A 22,019-nucleotide genomic window follows, 5' to 3' on the forward strand; every position below is an offset into this window, starting at 1 on the left:
CATCTTTCCCTCACCTATAGATTCGGGATTCTGTCAGTATTTGGTATTATGTATGGAATTAATGATTTAAACATGTAATAAAAATATTTTATGATCACAAAATCGGTCTATACCAAAGTACCCAAGTACAGTAAAACCTATCTAAACCAGACTCTGAAGGAATCATGTCAAAACCGGCTGAGTTTAATGGTCATGAATTTTCTAAATTCTAAAATTCCACTCTCTAAACACTGCATCCTGACTAAATCGGATAACCATTAGATCCCTACCATGATCCAGTTTAGACAGGTTTTACTGTATATGCAAAGTACTGATTTTCTACAATATACTAAACGGTTTACACAAACACAAATAGGTGGGATTCTGCAGAATATGAGGTAACATTTTTTAGTATTTCTGTTTGCACTAATAACAGCTTATCCAACAAAACTATTAAGAAGTGTCTTTAATGAAATGTTTTCACTTCATAAATGTACAATTAACAATTTAATTACTGAAATTTGAACACAACTGTTTCCAATAATTTTAACATTGTATAACTTAACATGACCAACTTTTTTTTTTTTTATAACAATTTGAATTATTTCAAGGTATTTCTGTACACATCCACTGAACCAGTTAATCTACAGTATTTTGAAATACAAAATATTTCGAGAAGGATGAAAAAAGTATCACAATTTACTGCAAAATATGTTGGGGGATGAAACACAACACTGCAGAGGTAGAATTTAAATATTTTCTACCAGCTTCAAGGATGAAATCTTAAACAAGTCCATTGCACCAACTACAAGTCATCTTTTTATCTGCACAGTCGATAGCAGTAAGAAAATAAACGAGTCAACATGACTGGCACAAACGTCAATGGAAACCTATCAACAAACATTAAACCAGTCTCTGCCCTGCAGAAGGCAGATAGAATTTGACCCCTCCGTGGAGTATACTCTGTTGTTGCATAATAGACCTGTAGACGCTGTGCTACATGTATGTGCTAGCACTAACTATTGTGTCTTCCTTATTTTTCCCACTGCATGCTTAGCAGCTTGGTTAGCCGCATGCTGAGCTGCCGTGGTATATATTTGAGAAAGAATCTGAAAAAGAAAGAAAAAAGAACAGTTTTCCCGGAAATGATAAAAGTGGCTGCATAAAAGGTAGGTATATAGGGAAAAACATAAGATTAATATACGTTATAGTACAGTACCCAGAATAACAATCTCTGGCATTTTATTATCAATAGATTTTCAACACACAAGAAAGTTTCTGATTATCCCTTTTAATTTTTTTTATTTAAACACGGTGGATACTTCAAAATGTCAACAAACAAATGGATTAAAACTTTATACAATATTTCAAAAATGACAAATTTCACTTAGGAAACTTGGTTCAGTGACAACATTTTTGGGATGTAAAGCTGGATAAATAAGCATTAAATATATAGAAGGAAACTGAATGGTTGAGAAAGGACAAAGGTGAACATATGCTATTCGATAAACAATTTTGTCTGGAATCACAAATGGCCAGAAAAAACCATAAAACTATTTGTTATATACTAGTATGTATGTAAAATGAAAAAAACCCAGGAACCTAACATATACGCTCTTTTAAATATAAGATACAAACTGAAAAATATCTACTTTAGTCAACACACCACCATTTGTCCGTCGTTACTTGATGTAGCAGCTTAATATAGTCTGGTTTAGGAAACAGTTTCTCATAAAACACACACAAAAAACTACAAAATTGTAATATGCCTTTTGAAATCTTTCTTTGATGATTACATGTATATAGTTAACCAATGTAGTATTTAAATAACCCATTGGTTGAAGTTACTTGTTATAATGACGTACTAACTGATAACAACTGTGCAAGAGGTATAATGCCACTTGTATAACAGCAACAAGGGACAGTCACAGTACTTTCACATGAGGGTGGCTCACTGAAAACTTTTGAGATCGACCTACCGGGTTATGTTGATTTTTTTACACAGTACTTGTCAGTTGAGAGCACTCCCGGAAATTATTAGTTACATGATGACCCTCTCGATAATGTTGTATTTTTCACAGACTATATTCTGACATAGAAATTGTATTGAACTGCATGAGTAATTAATGGCGGTGTGGCACCTTAAAGGGACAGACCCTAGTTTCAACCTGGGAAAATTAACACTAAGTTTATTTAATCTACAAACCTGTAACACATTTGGATGAAGTTACAATTGAGTGAAACACGAGTCTGTGACTTTGAAATGGTGAAATACCCTCTAAAAATAGACTAAAACTTGACTCCATAACTGTTACTTCTCAGACGCACGTGTATTTTTAAAAATATGATAAAGTAATTTTGTGATATTAAAAACACCAGGAAGACCAAAAACACTTCGAATGTATGGAAATTGATAATCTAAACCATAAAATCTAAGTAAAGTATGATTTCAGTTATCAAAAACGTCAATAATAGTAAAAAATATGCCTTAGTGTTTAAAAACTATGGTATGTCCCTTTAAGCTATTCTTTCACTGTTGACATTTTCTTAATTGCAGGAGTTTGTTGGTATAGGAAGGAAGGAAGGATTATTTAACGATGCACTCAACACATTTTTATTTACGGTTATATGGCGTCCGACATATGGTTAAGGACCACATAGATATTGAGGGGGGAAACTCGCTGTCGCCACTTCATGGGCTACTCTTTTCGATTAGCAGCAAGGGAACTTTTATATACACCATCCCTAGACAGAATAGCACATACCACAGCCTTTGATGTACCAGTCGTGGTGCACTGGCTGGAACGAGAAATATTTGTTGGTATAGGTGACACAAAAACCAGAAAATGCGAACTGACCTTATCCCAGATGAGATCTGCTACCTGGTCTATGACCGTGGACACGTTTCTGTGCTCACCGGTGTAGCGGACATACACCCAGGTGAGCATGAGGACCAAGAAGACGAACATCACCAGGTTCAGCAGGTTAGCCAGCGACTCGATTCCCAGCATGCCCACAATGCCCGCCATCATGTACGAGGCTACCATGACGGTGAACAGCACGGCAGGGGTTCTCGCTGCACTGAACACGTTCTTGGCCTCGTTGTGTTTTTTAAAGTTTTCAAACGCCTCGTCGAGTTCTTCCCGAAGCTGGTCCGAATATCTCTTGCTGAACTCGGGACCTCCCATCTTCTTGGTTTGGAAAAAAAGGCGCTCTGCTCTCTGCAAGCACTGGGTGTGTTCTTTCTCCACCTGATCTGGATGCATATATGGCTGGTCTCCACCAATGACCTGCAACAAAATCAGAGTGATTACCGACACTAGAAACACTTTATATTTTAGTTACTTATTGAAAAAAATTAAACAAAAAAACAACAAAACAAAACGCAAAACAGCTGTAAGTTTGCAATTTTCCAAGTCTTTACAAGTTAACGAAGGAAGGAAATGTTTTATTTAACGACACACTCAACACATTTTATTTATGGTTATATGGCGTCAGACATATGGTTAAGAACCACACAGATATTGAGAGAGGAAACCCGCTGTCGCCACTTCATGGCCTACTCTTTTCGATCAACAGCAAGGGATCTTTTATATGCACCATTCCACAGACACGGTAGTACATACCACGGCCTTTGATACACCAGTTGTGGAGCACTGACTGGAACAAAAAATAGCCCAATGGGCCCACCGACGGAGATCAATCCCACACTGACCATGCATCGAGCGACATCCAATAGCCGATGATTAATAAAGCAATGTGTTCTAGTGGTGTCGTTAAACAAAACAAATTTATTATTTTTATTCTCTTTTATACAATTTTATATACATTCTGAACAAAAAGAAAGTAAATACATGCATCTGTCAACATTTACTTATTTTAATTAAAAACAGCAAAATGACAATAAAATAAAATCCAGTCAGAAATACTCTCTGAATAAAAGGTTTCAAATACTAGTGATATTTCAAGGTAGGTCTATATGATATAACTTGCAGTGTAAATAACCTATTGGAAAACTCAAACGTGAAAAATGACATTTCCGTTAATGCAAGTGTCCTCACCTCTTCCATCTCTTTGATATATTTATTTTTTGAGTTAGACACAGCTGCAAGATTGTTAGCTTCAGCAGTTGCCTAAAATAAAAACATTACGACAATGTTAGTAAGATAAAAAAAATACCACTTACAAAATAGGTGCCTCATTGATCAGCAATTAGATTCAAACAGTAAGAAATGTTCTGTGCTCATAAGATTTTTTCAAGTCTAGACTCGAGCCTCTCAACAACATACTGACAATTTAACATGTGTGCGACCCCAATAAAGATCAGTCTAGATAGATTGTAAACGTTTATAAGCACAAGACCAGGTTTTACATCAGGGGTAGGAATTGGTGAACTGTAAAAAAGAGGAAATCTAGAGGAGACCCGGAAATTCTTGAAATCATAGGTTAACATCTGCACCATCTGACATTTTGGAAGAAAGGACGATTAAAATGAGAGGAAACACAATGTTCCACGAGAGGAAAACCATGGATCCGAGGAGAATTCCCACACCTGTACATACCATAGCCTTCGATATACCACTTATGAATCACTGGTTGGAGAGACACAGACATTAATAACAAACCAACCATGTTGCAAAAGGGTTATACATTTTGGAGGTGGTCAAAGATTTTTAATAAAGAAGAGTAGAAAAGTTATTTTAGCACAAGTACACATTACATAACTAAGAAACTCTTAAAGACTGGATCCTCATACTCAAGCTTCAAGTCTGGACCTGTATACATTTGTATACAATGGAAGTCGACTCTTAATATGACACAGAGCACTAGATTTCATTTTTTAAATTTAAAATGGAGGGAGTCCATCTCTTTGAACAATGAATACATTGTTTTTTTCTGACCATGATGAAACATGTTACCAACATTTCTATCGTTACTACAGTTAGTTAACAAAGAAGTAAACCCAACACCTGCAGCATTGACTTTGGTTCCGGCAACTCCTCTCCTTGATAAATTTTGATATAGGCCTGAAAAATAAACAAAACATTTATTTAAGGATTGTCTTTTACATTTCTCAAGGTATGTACAATTTTTTTTTTTTAATTTGCAAACTGTGTGAATTGGCAAAAATAACTGTACCTAGGCCACTAACATGTATACAGCATGTGTGTGTATGTGTATGTGTATATTCCTCGATCTTGAAGGGGACGAGGAAATAGATTGAGTTTCAGGGAGTTCGAGTTTTCAAAATTAATATATAAGAGTTCAAATTTGAAACTGCATTGCAGCTGGTTGCAGCATTGCAGCTGGTTTATTTCGCTTAATATGGTAAGAAACATGCGCTTCGCTGCCTACCTCTGAACTCTAAAAACTATGCATCCCCAGTTGAAAGGTTAATTAATATATCAGTTACTTCACCCTACACCACCCCATCTCATCCCACCCTACCCCAGCTGTTGGCATTTTCGACGCCTGTCGTACATTCATTTTGCATATATTGTAAAAGTAAGTAAATAAACAAAAAGATCTCCCAGATGAATCTGAAATATATGCTTGGGCATATAGGATACATGTATTTATTGACAGAAAAAAACCACACAAAAAAACAAGGCATTTACATACATACATAAATAACAAAAAGCAACGTTGATGTATTTTACAGATGTCAAAACGTAACTAACAAATAAAACACTAAATGCCGAATAACACTCTATGTATTTGTTTTACACAAAATTATTTACGCTTCGCACCTCTACTTTCTTTCTCCAATCTGGCCACCTACTCTCCATTTCTGGGCCCTACACAAGATTGCTTGAATGACAAGAAAGCAGAACTTTTTAAAACCGATCTGGCAAACCCCACATTCCCCAAATTTCTCAATCTGTGATGTATCAATATTTAACATAACTAAATGACTGGTAATTCTTAAACATTAACTGATACATAAATAGAAAAGCTAAAGTTTGACACGATTCACGCTTTTGAGAGCAAAAACAAACAGCGCTAACAATTATTATAAATGCTCTTTGAAGTTAACCAGACTGTAATTAAGTATTACGTAGCGTGGCTCTCCACCGCGGACGAACACCGACTACCAAACATAGGATCATTTTGTTCCGCTTAGTCAGCGATCTATTAGTCTGTAATTATCACCCTAATCCTCGACATCCAAGACCATCCGAGACAGGCACGCTTCGCTTGTTTGACATAATTGACAATACATTTGTCTTTAAAATACTATCGGCAACAACAGTTTGATCAATCCACACGTGTTAAGTTTTAGAGGTGCATACTCTATTAAATCTTTATGGCGGGACCAAAGAATTAGGTCGAGAGATCGGGGTTATTGATTTTTTCGAAGTTTGAGTTTTCGAAACTTCGATAACTCCACCTTTGATCTCTCAAAAATTTCTATCTCTTGACCTGAAGCGACGGTCCCGATTGCATTGCTACACAAACTAGTATTAACGGCCTTCGAAAACTCAGATTTCGAACACTTGATAACGTCGATCTCTCGACCTAATTCTTTTGTCCCGCCATAAAGATTTAATAGATTATGCAACTCTAAAACTTGATGCGTGTGGATTGATCAAATTGTTGTTGCCTTTCAACTGGGGATGCATAGTTTTCATAGGTATACAGTGAAGCGCATGCTTCTTACAATATTAAGCAAATCATCCACCTGCAATGCAGTTTCAAATTTAAACTCTTTTATATTAATTTCGAAAACTCGAACTCCCTTAAATACGAACTATTTTCTCGTCCCCTTCTAGATCAAGTTATCAAAGTTTATCTGTATGTATACTGACACTTTGAAAACACAATATGGTTTTAATGTGATGCAAAAAAAAAAGATCTAATGTATATCTATGAATTATCAGAATATATTACTATAACATGCTAAGATGTATTAAAGCATGTCAACATGGGTTTCCGAGTTTATAATGAGGATCTTTTCTTGCAATTACCATAAAATGTGAAAACTGAAAAATGTGTGCAGTATGTTCACAATACTTTGCACGTGCAAACTGCATATGTTGGACGCATAAAAGGCACAGATTGATTGTTGAATAAGTCAGTGTGAAACAATGCCACCGCTTCATGTCAGCTGCAAGAACTACTAGAAACACGATAGGACATCATGGGAGACAAATAAATTTAATTATTACAGTAAATCGACGACTCATAGCAATTGGAATGAGATGTCGCATACCATACAATTGATGGTTTCTCCTTATCTGTCTGTCTTGTCTCTGGGTTGTAACTGGAAATTGGCCTGATCGAGGAGGGTCATATCGCTCATTTAACCTTGAACTTGTGATAGTAATACATTAATAGATATGCAATAGATATTGTTTTTAGTGTCACATTAAAACCAAATTGTGTTTTCAAAATGATGTAAAATAACCAGGATTTTATACTGGGGGGGGGGGAGAGAAGAGGACAATCCACACTATGTATGTATGTACGATTTCATAAAATTTAATTTAAAAAAAAGTTTGACTGGGGGTTATGGACCCTCCTGTTCCCCCCACTACTCACTGAAAATAACATATAATCATAAGAAACCAGAAAATAAGAGCGATATTATTGTTCCTCCAAAAAGTTAACAAGCTATATATCCTATAATACCATAATTTTATTCTTTAATGCAAATACAATACCTTAAAATATTCCACCAAATCACTGCAGGTGATCTGAGTGCCATTTATTTCTTTGGGGATAAGATTGGATCTGGACAGGAGTAAAGGCACTAAGATTTTAAGTTGATCTTTGAAGTCGTCTTCAATATCTGAAATATAATATCAACTAGATCACAGTTTTAGTCTTGTGCTAGCTCTCTCTTTTGGAGTCTACTCACTAGGGCCTCCACGAGTGTCAAACTTGACCCATACCCGACACTTACACTAGACGATAATGATGATCCAATATGAATTGATAAGAAAGATATGCTCCAGAAACAAAAGTTCATGAACGAAAATACATATGAATGGACGAACAATGCCATACTATATTACGACCATTAGTAGCAAGGGACCTTTTATATCCCATGCGCGTGCTGTAACCTCACTGTTGTGCAGGGGTGTAACATTCTCTTTGAGAATGGCCAATACAGCACAAATTGAAATTTTGAGTAATTGTATTTTTGCGCAGTTCTTTATATTGTTTTCATTTAAATCTTGAATTTTTATATTGATGTTGATCATCACCTTATTTGTTTACATTACCAGTTTGACACCCAATAGCTGACGTATTTTTCGTGCTGGGGTGTCGTTAAACATTCATTCATTCATTCCTTTTATATGCACTATCCCATAGGCAGGATAGCACATACCATGGCCTTTGATATACCAGTCGTAGTGCACTGGCTAGAACGAGAAATATCCCAATGGGCTCACTGACATGGATTGACCGCCAAACCGACCAACATCAAGTGAGTGCTTTACCACTAGGCTACACACCACCCCAGTTATGACAAGTGCGATACTTGACTAATGTGAAGTAGTCATAATTTATAAACTAGGTTATGCATCTGCCATTACATGAACAACTTTAAAATATAATGCAAAAAAAACCCAACAACTTATGTATTTTTCTTATTTATCAGATGGTTTACACTCTACATTTACTTATTTATTTTATTTACATAGCTGAAATAATTAATATATATATATATATATAAATTTACAAAAAGAGAGAATATGCTTTCAGAAATTATACTGTCATCCTTGAAGACAAGAATTAAGTATCTTTTCAAGTAAAAGGTACAATACTAATGATATTCCATTGCATATTAGTCTGATCATTCGTATGTCTCATCACAGTCAAGCTAAGCTAAAATGTACTTGTATTATACTGTTAAAAATAAGTAGGGGATATTCCATTTCAAATATCAATAATTATTATCAATGAAATGAAATATAAAACTTAAAATAAGTGCACAATGTGCGTTAATGTTCAAAGAGCATGAAAAAATGCACCGTTGTTTTGATCGCGAAGCACGTGACGTTGCATGTGCGAAGGTTGTGATTTGAAACTGAACACTTAGTTTGTGTGTACATTGTGTGAACATGTGGCAATATTCTTTCTTGTTTGTTACTGGAACACTAAATCATAACCTTGCTGTCACATTCTTTACAACATTGTGTAACTTTTCAACAATACGTCTCCAACATCAGGAACATCTCAGGGCTGTAAGCATGCTCCAAATTGGCACCCAGCAAATTGTGGCCCGTAGACTTAATGTGTCACAATCAGTCATTAGCCGATTGTGGGCCCCGATATCGAGAAACCAGAAATGTGGATGATCGTCCCTGTTCAGGACGGCCAAGTGCCACAACACTGGGTCAGGACTGCTTCATTAGGACATACACGTTGAGGAATCGAGGTCAATCAGCCAATCAAATCACAAGAGAACTCCGTATTACAACTGGTGTTACAGAGTATGGTCAGACTATTTGTAACAGACTGCACAGAAGTAACATCTGCGCATATCAACCCTATGTTACCCCACATTGGACTGCAAGACACATTGCTGCCAGACATCAATGGTGTACACATCATAGACATTGGGCTAACAAGCGTTGGGCTCGGGTAATGTTTTCAGATGAGTCCGGATTCACACTAGACTTCCATGATCGACGACATCTCAATGAACGCTACGCCAATGTCAACATTCGTCCTCATGACCGATTTGGAGGATGGTTTGTTATGGTGTGTGGTGGCATCACCATGACTGCCAGAACCAAGCTGCATATTGTTCATGGAAGGGTTACTGGGCAGTACTATCGCGATAACATCCTTGCACTGACCATTGTGCCTTTCACACATCAGGCCGGATGCCATTTTGTTTTTCAGGACAACAATGCCCGTGCTCACCAAAGTCTGCAGCAACACAATATATCATGGCCAACCATAAGCCGAGACCTTTCACCCATTGAGCACATGTAGGACATCATCGGACGATGTCTCGAAGAACGTCAATGCCAGCCAACCAACTTGGCTGAATTAGGTGCAGTTCTCCAAGAGGAATAGGATAGGATCCCTCAATATGTTATTGGATGTTTGATCAGAAGCATGCCATGTCGGATTCATGCGTGCTTGGCGAACCATGGGAGTTTTAACCATTACTAGTGCAAATATTGAAAACATCAAATTGACAAGCACCACTCCTGTTGCCTATCTGTGTTGTCCTCTGGACCTACATCACTATCCTGGCTATAATCTTTAATGCCAATCCCTTGTCAGATGAGTGCTTGTGTTTTATCCATTAATTCCAATAAAAATTAATACATCTCTGTTATACTGTGCTATATTTGAATATTCTCTACTTACCGTATATCTTCGCCTGTAAGTCGATCTCGGCTATAAGTCGAGTCCCTAATTTCAAGCCCTGAAAACTTATTTTTTTTATTGACCCGTTTATAAGTCGACCCATGAAAAACAACTTATAAATATTGAAGTATTTCTTATTTTCAGCACATGAGAACAATAATGTACAATATTTGAACAAATGAAAATTATTTTACAAACTTCAGTTTTAACGTTTTGTACATCGCAAACAAGTAACATAGCATCAAAACGAAATATTCCCTTAGTAGATAGTGAAAGCTGTTTGGCTGTTACCGTATGGCACTGTACAGCATGGTTTTGTGCACAGACAACAACTTTATTTATAAACACTGACAACAGATCACTACAATAAAACTGAAAGTATCAGTTAATCACATGTTTTGCCGCCATATTAATACATGTAAGGAGGATAACTCTGGAAAGTACACTGGTTTTTATGTATGTCCCTATTGCTCCAGTGAACTGCAGATATCAGTCTAAGCTGAAGTTAATCACCAACAAAACATTGTTTGAACAACCATTAATGCCAGTGACCAGATTTCAAAATAAACTCAGGCAACAGGTAGTTAGTATTGTTGACATTTTTGCTATTAGTGATGACTGTTATTTTAACTAAGTGGACTGTTCTCTTGACATGCGAGTGAGATCGTTCGCCTTTTTGCATAACCAAAACCGTTCTAATGTCAAAAAAAAGGGTTATAAAAAACAAATGTGTCAAATTAACATATTTGAGTATAAATACAGGGCAAACTTCAACAATAAAACTTGTAAAATAATCCCCAAAACGGTAATATTTTGGGTGAATTGTTTTTTACCCTCTTATAAGTCGACCCCCCAAGTTATAAAATAATTTTTGGGTGAAAAAAATTCGACTTATAGGCGAAGATATACGGTATTTTGAACATTATATTACAAAATTCAAAATTAAAGTTTGCTTTGTTTAACTACACCAAGACAGCACATCGATTAATTAATCATCCACAAATGGTCGTCGAACATTTGGTAATGCACTTTCCCAGAGACAGGACAGAATATACCACAGTATTTGAAAATTCAGTACCTCGTAATCTACCATCAAAGTGTGGGTTGGTAGCAACCTTAAGGCCAGGGTGTGGAAGGAGGAAGCAGTTGATGGAATCAAAACATGAACTGATGTGTCTTCGTAACTGCTGCAGCTCAGGATGTTGTCGGTTAGAGATCTAAAGAAAAGAACAGTCGGTCTTAACAGTATTTGTAAATGCGAGGTTATGCTTTGTATTCATGAACAGTGTCACGAATAAAAATAACATAACCATTGCTTGCTTTTACTTTTGACTATTTCCAAAGAATGTAATTATCTTACATCCATTCTTTTTTTTTTTTTCTCTCTCTCTCTCTCTCTCTTCTCCCTCTCTCCATTTGTTCTTGTTTGTAAATTCCAAATTACTATTTCTGTCATCTTGGACATATATGAAAAATTTGTATTTGTAAACATTTAGAGAGAGGCCTTAATACAGGCATAAGATGATGGCTAATCCCAAAATTGCAAGTGTGATGGTAATAAATATTGTTTAAACCAAATAATGTCACAAATAATGGTAAAATGTTACAAATAACAGAACAAATGAAGTCATAAACTCTGGTCCAAAAGAAGTAATGAACTATTGTACAAATGATGTCATAAATGTAAGAGGAATATCAATTTATAAGACATGCCAGTTTCTAAAATATTGCATCGCGATAATTTTAACATTTCAAACTTTATATTATTACTTTAAAACTTTCATAAATTTGGATTTATTACATATAAAATCAAAACTCAGAATTACCTTTCATTACCCTCTTAAGTACACCTACCTGTAGTCTTCTCATAAGAATCTTTTTGCCACCTGCAACCCCATAAGATGCTTCATAAGGGAAACTCCAGTCTCGCACCAAAAACCAGAGACTCTGATAAAACACAAGCGAAAATCTTTTCTTCAAATATGTACATGTATGTTCGAACAAAACATATTTTGGTGTGTTTTTTTGTGCTTGTAATTCCAATGTATATCTGACTAATACAACTGTTCTAAACAAAACCATATACTTTGTAGCAGTAGGCAGAATCATATAGATTCACAAATAAACTTTCCACTTAAAAGATTTATCGCTAATCATCAATCCTGCATGTTTTCCTTGAACGGCAAATAAAACACTCACTCTCATTAAAGGGACACACCCTAGTTACGTTTATTTCTTAACCATTACGGCATTGTTTTTCGCTATTAAACCCCATTTTTCACAAATAAAATTGCACTTTACTTACATTTTATTATTTAGAATACACATTTCCATTCACCTGAAGTGCTTTTTGGTAATCCTGATGTTTGTAAAACCACGAAATGCATTTTTAGCATTTTTTCACAAGACGTGTTGTCGAGAAAAAACCGTTAAGCAAGCGAGGTCCAATCTATTTTTAGAGGGGATATTTCCATTTCAATGTCACAGACGTTGGTATATCACGTGACCGTTATCATTTTGGTTCGGTTTGTTTTCTCGTGCACGGTTCGCGCAATCAACATCCGATTTGTTGTTGTTCATTTGTGAGATTTGTCTTCACAGTTCGTGAACATTTTCAGTAACAATAAAGTTCAGACAAGTAAGTGTCTCAATACAAAACATTACAAACCCTTAAAACCAATAATTTTGCTAAGTCTTACGATACCTGGAGAGGGGATACAACCAGGACAGAACAGTTGGAACATGTCCAGGAGAGGTGAAACGAACGCACCCCCAAGTCTGTGAAATTTGTCGTGACGTAGGCATTGTTGTGCTTCGAGCGACATCTACCGGTGACATCAGAATACAAACTTTCAAAATTATTTCAAGCAATTGGGACATGGGGATTCCCATGGTATTTATCGATATAAAACCTGCTTTTTCACTCCATTTGATAAAAACGTGATCTAAGTGTGTTACAGGTTTGTAGATTAACAAAATTATAATTTATTTTCGCTGGATGGAACTAGGGTGTGCGGCTTTAAAATTTTAAAATTACTTCTGTAATATTTTAAAGTCAATATAATAATATTTCATTTGTTACTGAAATATTTTTGTTTGTGATAAACTGTATTTTTTTTTTTTTAATTCAAATTTTTATTCGGAGCTTCAAAACACATATTATTACAGTACATAATGAAATGTTACATTTTCTGTTAAAACACAGTTATTAATACAAGAAGATATGTATTACATATGAAGTACTCTACTAAGATAGTGACACCTTTTTCTTATTTTACTAGCTTTTTCCGGGGGGTAAAGATAAAGAGAATACAATTCAATCTGCTTATAACGATGTATGTTAGCTAAACATGAAATATAATTTGGCGGAGTTTTTTTCATTCTACAAATATGTATATAGTATTTTATTAAAAGCAAACAAAGATTGATAATATCAATATTTGGACTATTAATAAAAAGACCAAAAAGAAGTACCTCAGTGGCCTTAGGTGTGATAAACTGTATTGATAGTTTTTGTTTACCACAGTTCCATATACTGTTTCAATGGTCTGACCATAACATTTCATTTTTGGGATATCTTTTTTAAAAACTGTTTTGTTTATGTTCATATATGTAATTACATTTTTTAAAATAATTTATGGATGTGATTCTTTGCAGATGTTTACAGTTTTATTAACAATGCTAGAAATCTTATATTGATGTAGATCATCCATTTACCAACCTGGAATGGTTTAGAGACATTGTCATTGTCTTCTAGGGCTAACCTGCCATACTCTGTAAACAACTGTAAGAAAGAATGATCAGGTGACGTCAACATGCATCAAAACAAAACAAAAACAAAATGAAATCTAATTCTTAATTTCATTTCTTCGACAATTACTACATGAGAATTACTGTATGGTTTCACCTAATTGTAAACTGCATAATGGTTGATTTGATAATGTTTGTTTCAAGTACAAGATATTCAAAGATGAGCAAATCTTGAAGACAAAAAACTAAACATTATATTCTTCTCCAATTCAGCCAACTTCTTTTTTCTTTCACCACTTTTATATCTGTTTCCTTATTCTGAATTACCTTCTGTTAACTGACTGACTCCTCCATTCTTTAGATGGAACAGCAGTTGCACTTCACTGTTTTTGAAGAGTAATTCACCCTGTCCACTGCCAAATTAGCAAATTGCTAATTTTTATACAAAGTGGCTACAATATTAGCATTTTGCTAATACATTTTTCTTTAAATTAACCACATTAGAAGAATCTTCAAGGAAATACTCTACATATAAGAAAATTGGCTAAAAGAAAGTTCTATCCAGTGCAAGCCCCGAGTATCTTAAAAAATAATTACATTCAATATGAGAGAAACTTTTTGAAAGCAGAAGCCAATATCACAGTAACATGTTTTACAGACACCTGCTCATTAACTACTTTTTATAATTATTATTTGTAATGATGATTAATAATAATAAAAAAAGAAGCTTGTTTTGTTTAACGACACCACTAGAGCACATTGATTTATTAATCATCAGCTATTGGATGTCAAACATTTGGTAATTACGACATATAGTCTTAGAGAGGAAACATGCTTAATTTTTTCATTAGTAGTAAGGAATCTTTTATCTGCTGACAGGATAACACATAGCACAGCCTTTGATCTACTAGTCATGGTGCACTGGCTGGAATGAGAAATAAGCCAATGGGTCCGCCAACGGGGATCGATCTCAAACCGACTGTGCATCAAGCGAGAGCTTTACCACTGATTTACGTCCTGCCCCTGATGATTAATAAAGACAATACTAACCTGTAGATGCTGAAGATCATCTTCCTGTATATTCTGTGTTAAATTATAAACCTGTTCAAACATAAAGCTCACTGTCAAACATGGTTCCAAATTAGCAAAGTTGACAGTATCTTCTTTTGTTAAGATATGCATCTATTTAAAATGCAGACAAGTCACTTAACTTTTATTAATGGCATCATTTGCACAAAACCGTAAGTGTTTGTTTTTCCACTGAAAAAAATTGCAATATATAATGGATACATCAAATGACAATGCAACAGAAAATAGAAGCCCTGTATAAGATTAAACATTTCAGGTATCATATTTTATTTTAAAAGAATTCTATTACATCTTAAAAAGAAAACAACACATATGCAAGAAAACATTTGAAATATTGCTAACGTACACCCATACCTGAACAGAACTGATCATTGTGCTGAGAGCGAAGACCGTGGCACAATCTCTGACAGTGGACTCGCTGTCGAAGGCCCCCTGTGTGTCCATCAGAAGTATGGCTACCTGTGAGACCAACAAGAGATCGATCGCTTAGTTTACAATACAATAAACAGTGCTCGACTACACATGAATCAATGTTTATCTACATGACGGAATTAATAAACACACTGACATTGCTTTCTAGAACAAATATGTTTCTAAAACAAATATGTTAACATTAGAACATTCCCACTGAACAATATCCTAACTGAAAGTATTCTTCAGACTTCTGTATTCGGAAATCAAAATCATGCTGCAAGACAATTTCCTGCAAATTACACTGTTAAAAATATTTAAAAGATACACTGAATGGATTTTTTGTTAAATCAAATGAAAGTGGAAGATATGTGTATTTCTAAAGATCTGTCACCTCTTCTCCAGATGGTATTTGCCAGACAAAAGGTTCGCTCCACAACAGGATGCCAGTTGTATCTCGCTCTGACCCTCCCCGCCAGGTGAACCCCTCCAGGGGGGAATCGTCATCCCCCATCCAGTCGGGTGAACCCTGTAGAGAGACAGTGACTTGTAAAGAAAAACATGAAATGTGATGTAAACTATTTTAAAGGGACATACCCTAGTTTTTAAACACTAATACATACGTTTGACTATTATATCCGTTTTTGATAACTGAAGTCATACTTTACTTAGATTTTATGGTTTTAGATTATCAATTTCTGTACATTCAAAGTGTTATTGGTCATACTGGTGTTTTTAATATCACAAAATGCATTTCTCATATTTTTAAAAACGCACTTGCATCTGAGAAGTTAGTTATGGAGTTGAGTTTTAGTCTATTTTTAGAGGGTATTTCACCATTTCAAAGTCACACACTCATGTTTCACTCAATTGTAACTTTATTCAAATGTGTTACAGGTTTGTAGATTAACTAAACTTAGTGTTAATTTTCACAGGTTGAAACTAGGGTCTGTCCCTTTAAATCTCTATTTTTCTAAGAGAGATCTAGTTTAGATCTTATCAACAAGTGTTGAAAATAAATAAAGTCTGTAAAAATTAAGACATTTAAATCTTTTTAAACTAGGGCTCAGATTTTCTACGCTACCTTAGAGTTACAATATCGTAAAACCGTTGTAGGCTATGGCATGCATTGTTGTAACGTTGTAGCTTACAGTGGTTTTAAGATACTGTATCCAGGAGTTTAAGTTAAGCATAGACCCCATATATAACCATCAGTTAACAAACGAAAGCAGTGAACTTAACAAGTAATAATACATAGACTGTTGTAATATCTGCACATAGTAATAACATACACAAGACTGAATTTCGTAGCATGATTGTCAATCATTATACATGAAAAGACAAATGAATCACCTGTGCACATACTAGCTTATAAATCAATACTGAACAAATGATACCTGAATCATGCCTACGTAGTAAATTAACGCATGCTGTGATGACATACAAGCTTTATTGGACTATGAAAGGTGTCGCCATGCACACTGATTTTGAAGTAAATAATAACACCTGCTGTTTATTATTTATACCAGCATTTTGACAAAATAAGCCAGGGTTTCTGCCAGAGGGTAAAATGAGTATGGTGCCATAACCTAAATATTTTGCAGATTCTTTTTTTTTAAGTTAACCTTTTGACAAAATTAATTACTCTTTATTATTACTGTATGATTTTCTTAACACTAACCCTAAACGTAACCCATTTTCTTTGTGGGGGAGGCCCCCATACCCCTCGTTAACTAGGGTTGCATTTAATTCCATAATGCCATACCCAAAACTGTCATTCTGGCAGAAACACTGTAAGCAACTTTGAACTTTCCATTCTTGCATGCAGATATTACATTTTGTCAAGAGCACATACTGTAGATCCTGAAAATTAATGCGATCATAATATTAATGCGAAAAATGCGAGATCGTGTTATTCACATTAATAATATGACACATTTATTTCTATGTTTTTGTCTATGTGCTCCATGTTATTAAAACAAAACAAAGATTAAAATTCTAATATATTTATAACACACAACTGGAAAACAATTCATTATAGATGAGACAGATTAATTGTCCAATTGTTCAGCAAGCTGCCAGCCACGTGTGATGATTTCAGGGTCTTTGGCCACCCTGTCAATAGCAGACACGATCCATCACGCGTGAATGTGTTTTAGCACGCTAATCCTGAGGTCCAGGGTTTCTTTGTTTTTGCTGTTCAAGTTTGATACAACTTTGTGGGCATACCACTGGGTGAATTGTTCTTTCATTATGATTTTGAAATCACCATTCGCAGATAAAGATACATAGTCTGGGTCCCACACAGAAAAAACCTGCATATTTTGAATATTTTATGAAACTTTCAGGGATTGAAGGTAACATATGTGGCTTCAATCTCAGAAGGGGTGCCCACTCATCCGGGCACTACTTTCAAAATGGCTGCTATTTTTCAAAATGGCCACCGTTTTTTGAGGTGCGAACACTAAAAATGATAGAACTAACCGATTTCAATGATCTTAGTGTCGATTCATATGTTTCTGACAACTCTAAAACTGAATATCGAGTTTGTAATTTCTAAAATCCAACATGGCGACCCGTAGCGGCCATTTTCCAAGATGGCCACCATTATTTTTGAATTTTTTTATAATTAACTGATTTTCACAATCTTGGCGTCGATTTATATGTTTTTAACCATAGTAAGACAGTTTATGAGGTTTAAAATTTGGAAAATCGAATATTGTGATCAGTAACGGCCACTTTCCAAGGTGGCCACTGTGTTCCATGAAAGTGAAATTGGGCTTAGTTGTCAGAGGTAATCTCTGGTGTCAACTTACATATTTACTCCGAACATTCACCGAACATGGGCAAAGAAGAGTGCATTTGAGTTGAGCTTTTCTGCAGGAGCAAGCCCTCGAACATCCCTTCGTGCATCTGCACTTGACTAACTCTTGACAAGATTTGCATGGTTCATCTAAAGTGGACCACTTAGGCTCCCAGTGACTATCAATTTTCTGCCATCCCCATTCCTTCGGACATGGGTATGTTGGTTCAGCTTCGCGCGACTGCCCCCAAACATGGCGACTTTGAAACGCTGCACGTAGGGTATGCTGTCGTAATGCTTCCTTCGTTGAAGACAGACTTTTGAGTCGTTTGTTCCCAATGGTGAACTGTTCTTTTCGGAGCATGTTGACCTCTGTTTGTTCAGTGCTAGATGAGTACATCAAGCATGTGAAGCGCTCTAAGTTCCTAAATACATCATCAGGTAACGAACGTAACACAGTAGATATACTGGTGAATTCCGACGTAACTGTTGGGAAAGCCTTCGATGTTTGCCTGGCTGTTTTCTTCCCTCTGCCAACAAAGGCAGACACAGTGTCACACCCACTATATGCGTGGAAGCCAGGAAAAGCTGAGCACATATCGATACCAATTTCACCAGCAATTCTATGTACAGGAATACTTCTATAGTTCTTGCCTGTTCCGAATAACAACCACAGTTCTCGTAGTCCTATAGCATATAACTTGTTGAAGCTAGCTAAAGCAAGCACTAACACATCCGTATCTACTGTCCGAATGCCTATCTTGGTTATTCCATTTGTTACCATATCTGTTAGATACATGTACAAATATCCTGGTATCCGCCTCTTCATGCTTTACGGTGGGTGGAAGGGTTGATGCAGATGCAGATGCTGACTGGTGTACACTGTTGTCTGAGGAAATCCTTCCAACTTCTGGGCAGTGCACCTGATAACCGGACAACCATCTTCACCCCTGTACCCCGTTTCTGTCGCGTCTCCTCTTTCAAGCTATCTTTTACGTATGTATCCCAAACAACATCAAGACGGGTAGCATTAACTGTTGTGACTTGTTTGGTGAGATGAGGAGCAAACGTGTTCGAATAGTACTGGTCAAATGTTTTCAGTTCTTTTCCGGGTTGCAAGATGTTAACGAGTGCAGCTCCGTCAATGATCAAACCATCACATGTGACACGGTTGCTTGCTGTGTTGTCAGCATTGTCTGGCACAGTTTCCAACAGTCCGAGCAGGTCAGCTTTCTGCCCGAGATAGAGATCACCATCTGCAAACAAGGCAGGAGGAAATGGTTGATTTTCACACTGAAAGAATGTATCTAGATCTAGCTGACGGTTTTGACTGACGATGAACAATCTGGAGAACAACTCTACATCCAATTTAAGGATACGGACATGTCCATCGGCCTTTGTGCGACGCTTCTTCTTACTCGCAAATAGTGGTAGATTTGTCCGAGTAATTGGTGCATCCAGTGGCTCTGATCTCCGAACAAATCTTTCTTCTCGAAACTTGTTGTAACATTCCAGTCCAGTTGATTCTGTTCTGTTCATCTTTTCCACGATGTCAGCTTGAACGACGACCTTTGAGTCCAAGACGAAAAGCTTTGAACTGTCATCGTTTGAAAGGGTCGATACTGCTCATGATGTTTCGGATTTACAGGAGCAGAGTTCTTGTTGAGATCAACCTCGAATTCGTTGATAAGTTCACTCAGTAATGGACCAACTATATTCCATCTACGTAAGGCATCATTGTCTTCAGCAAGTCCGATAGCACCTCCATCACCTTTGACAACAGCGTTGTTTTGCTCATGGGCTTGATCAATTCCGGTGAGAAATCTTCAGTAGATGGCAGGTGCTGTAGTTTCGAGTTTGACAAGGTCTTTCACATGTACCGAAAGCCAACGCGAGCAGTTTGGGTGGTCCATTACGAAAAACCATGGTAGCATCTTCTTCAGTGAAGTGAGGTACAAACCAAAGTTGCGTTGACGAATCGAGCGGACAAATGTGAAGAGAAGCTTCAAGAGCTGAAGTGATATGAGCCAATACTTGAACAGTGGATGCTGTTTAGCTTCTTCCGAACACCAATCTTCAAATGCAACTTGTTCGCCGTTTTCTTTGAACAAAAACAATATAGAATCATTCAGTCTCAATAGTTATTCAAGTTCCCCAAAAATGACAGCCATCTTGGAAAGTGCCCGTTACTGATCACAATATTCGATTTTCCAAATTTTAAACCTCATAATCTGTCTTACTATGGTCAAAAACATATAAATCGACACCAAGATTGTGAAAATTGGTTAATTATTAAACAAAATTTAAATAATGGTGGCCATCTTGGAAAATGGCTGATACGGGTCGCCATGTTGGATTTTCGAAATTACAAACCAAATATTCAGTTTTAGAGTTGTCAAAAACATGAATCAACACTAAGATCATTGAAATCGGTTATTTCTATCATTTTTAGTGTTCGCACCTTGAAAAACAGTGGCCATTTTGAAAAATGGTGGCCATCTTGAAAATAGTGCCCGGATGAGTGGGCACCCCTTCTGAGATTGAAGCCATATATGTTACCTTCAATCCCTGAAAGTTTCATAAAATCTTCATAATATGCATAATTGGTATCTGGGAGCCGGACTAACAGTTGTAATAGTACATACATGTTTAACCAGATTTAGCTAAATATACACATCAAAACCACAAGGGACTAAACAGGGTAACTGATGTCTACACAGACATGTTAGTGAGTTGATCTCATTGAAGAGACCTTTAACTCGGATTTAACCGAAAAGTACACAAACGTATGTTGTTAGAAAAGTAATATTTCAAAAGGGAGGCCACTCGCATTAATTTCATGTCACATTTTAGTCTGCCCACCGTCACTCGCATTAATTTAGGGACGCATTAACTTCAGGATCTACACTATTAATTCATTAAAAAGAAAGAAGAAAAAAAAGTACATTCTGTATTAATGCTTGATAAACACAATATAGTATACATTTAAACAAGTGGTCCGACATATTGTAACGTTTGTAATGTTCACCGACACCACCAGAGCACAAAAGTCTGATAATCCTTACACTTTGTCTCATGAGGAATCCTGGTACATTTTTTTTTTATTAGCAGCAAAGTATTTTTTAAGTGCACTTTCCCACAGACAGGATAACCTTTGATACACATTGTACCGGTTGTAATGTACTGATTCCATATATATTATAAAGGCAGATTTTATATAAATCTGAATACTTACATTTGCAAAAAGATATCGAAGGAAGAAATCTAGAAGAAAAGATTTCCCTTTCCGGAACGCCCCAGCTACTGAGACGACGACGACCTTTTTGTTTTGAATGAGAGGGTGATGTAGGACCTCCTCTAATTTTTCTTCATTCAACTCAAATGTGTGGTCGTCCTTAGCAATCACTATCTGCACAGGATGACCCTTCAGTGGTGCACCGGTTGCAGAAACTGCAAGTACAATACGTTAGAAATTAAATCATCATGCATTACTTCAGAATTTCCATTTTCAATCATCATTCTAATAGTTAATTATGATTAAATGACATGATCATATTGAAAAAATGCACCATAGTACAAGGTTGCATGGAGAAAACACCTAAATAATATCTGTATACCATGTGATTACCCAATTAGTTTTAAAACCAGTATC

General features: G+C 36.1%; 1 protein-coding gene across 1 annotated transcript in view; it reads right to left on the reverse strand.

The window, feature by feature from the left end:
• Positions 1 to 428: 428 nt before the first annotated feature.
• LOC121371545 (atlastin-2-like) overlaps positions 429 to 22,019 on the reverse strand; it is a 35,103-nt gene continuing 13,512 nt past the window's right edge. Inside the window, exons 3-14 of the mRNA XM_041497518.1 lie at positions 21,603 to 21,817; positions 15,959 to 16,093; positions 15,508 to 15,612; positions 15,115 to 15,165; positions 14,036 to 14,098; positions 12,169 to 12,261; positions 11,393 to 11,531; positions 7,644 to 7,771; positions 4,950 to 5,006; positions 4,041 to 4,112; positions 2,838 to 3,269; positions 429 to 1,088 (exon numbers count right to left, since the gene is read on the reverse strand). Coding sequence (XP_041353452.1) covers positions 999 to 1,088; positions 2,838 to 3,269; positions 4,041 to 4,112; positions 4,950 to 5,006; positions 7,644 to 7,771; positions 11,393 to 11,531; positions 12,169 to 12,261; positions 14,036 to 14,098; positions 15,115 to 15,165; positions 15,508 to 15,612; positions 15,959 to 16,093; positions 21,603 to 21,817 — 1,580 coding nt within the window. The 3' untranslated portion in view covers positions 429 to 998. The remainder of the gene's footprint in view (positions 1,089 to 2,837; positions 3,270 to 4,040; positions 4,113 to 4,949; positions 5,007 to 7,643; positions 7,772 to 11,392; positions 11,532 to 12,168; positions 12,262 to 14,035; positions 14,099 to 15,114; positions 15,166 to 15,507; positions 15,613 to 15,958; positions 16,094 to 21,602; positions 21,818 to 22,019) is intronic.

This window comes from Gigantopelta aegis, chromosome 4 (assembly GCF_016097555.1).
Source record: "Gigantopelta aegis isolate Gae_Host chromosome 4, Gae_host_genome, whole genome shotgun sequence".
NCBI lineage: Eukaryota > Metazoa > Mollusca > Gastropoda > Neomphalida > Peltospiridae > Gigantopelta > Gigantopelta aegis.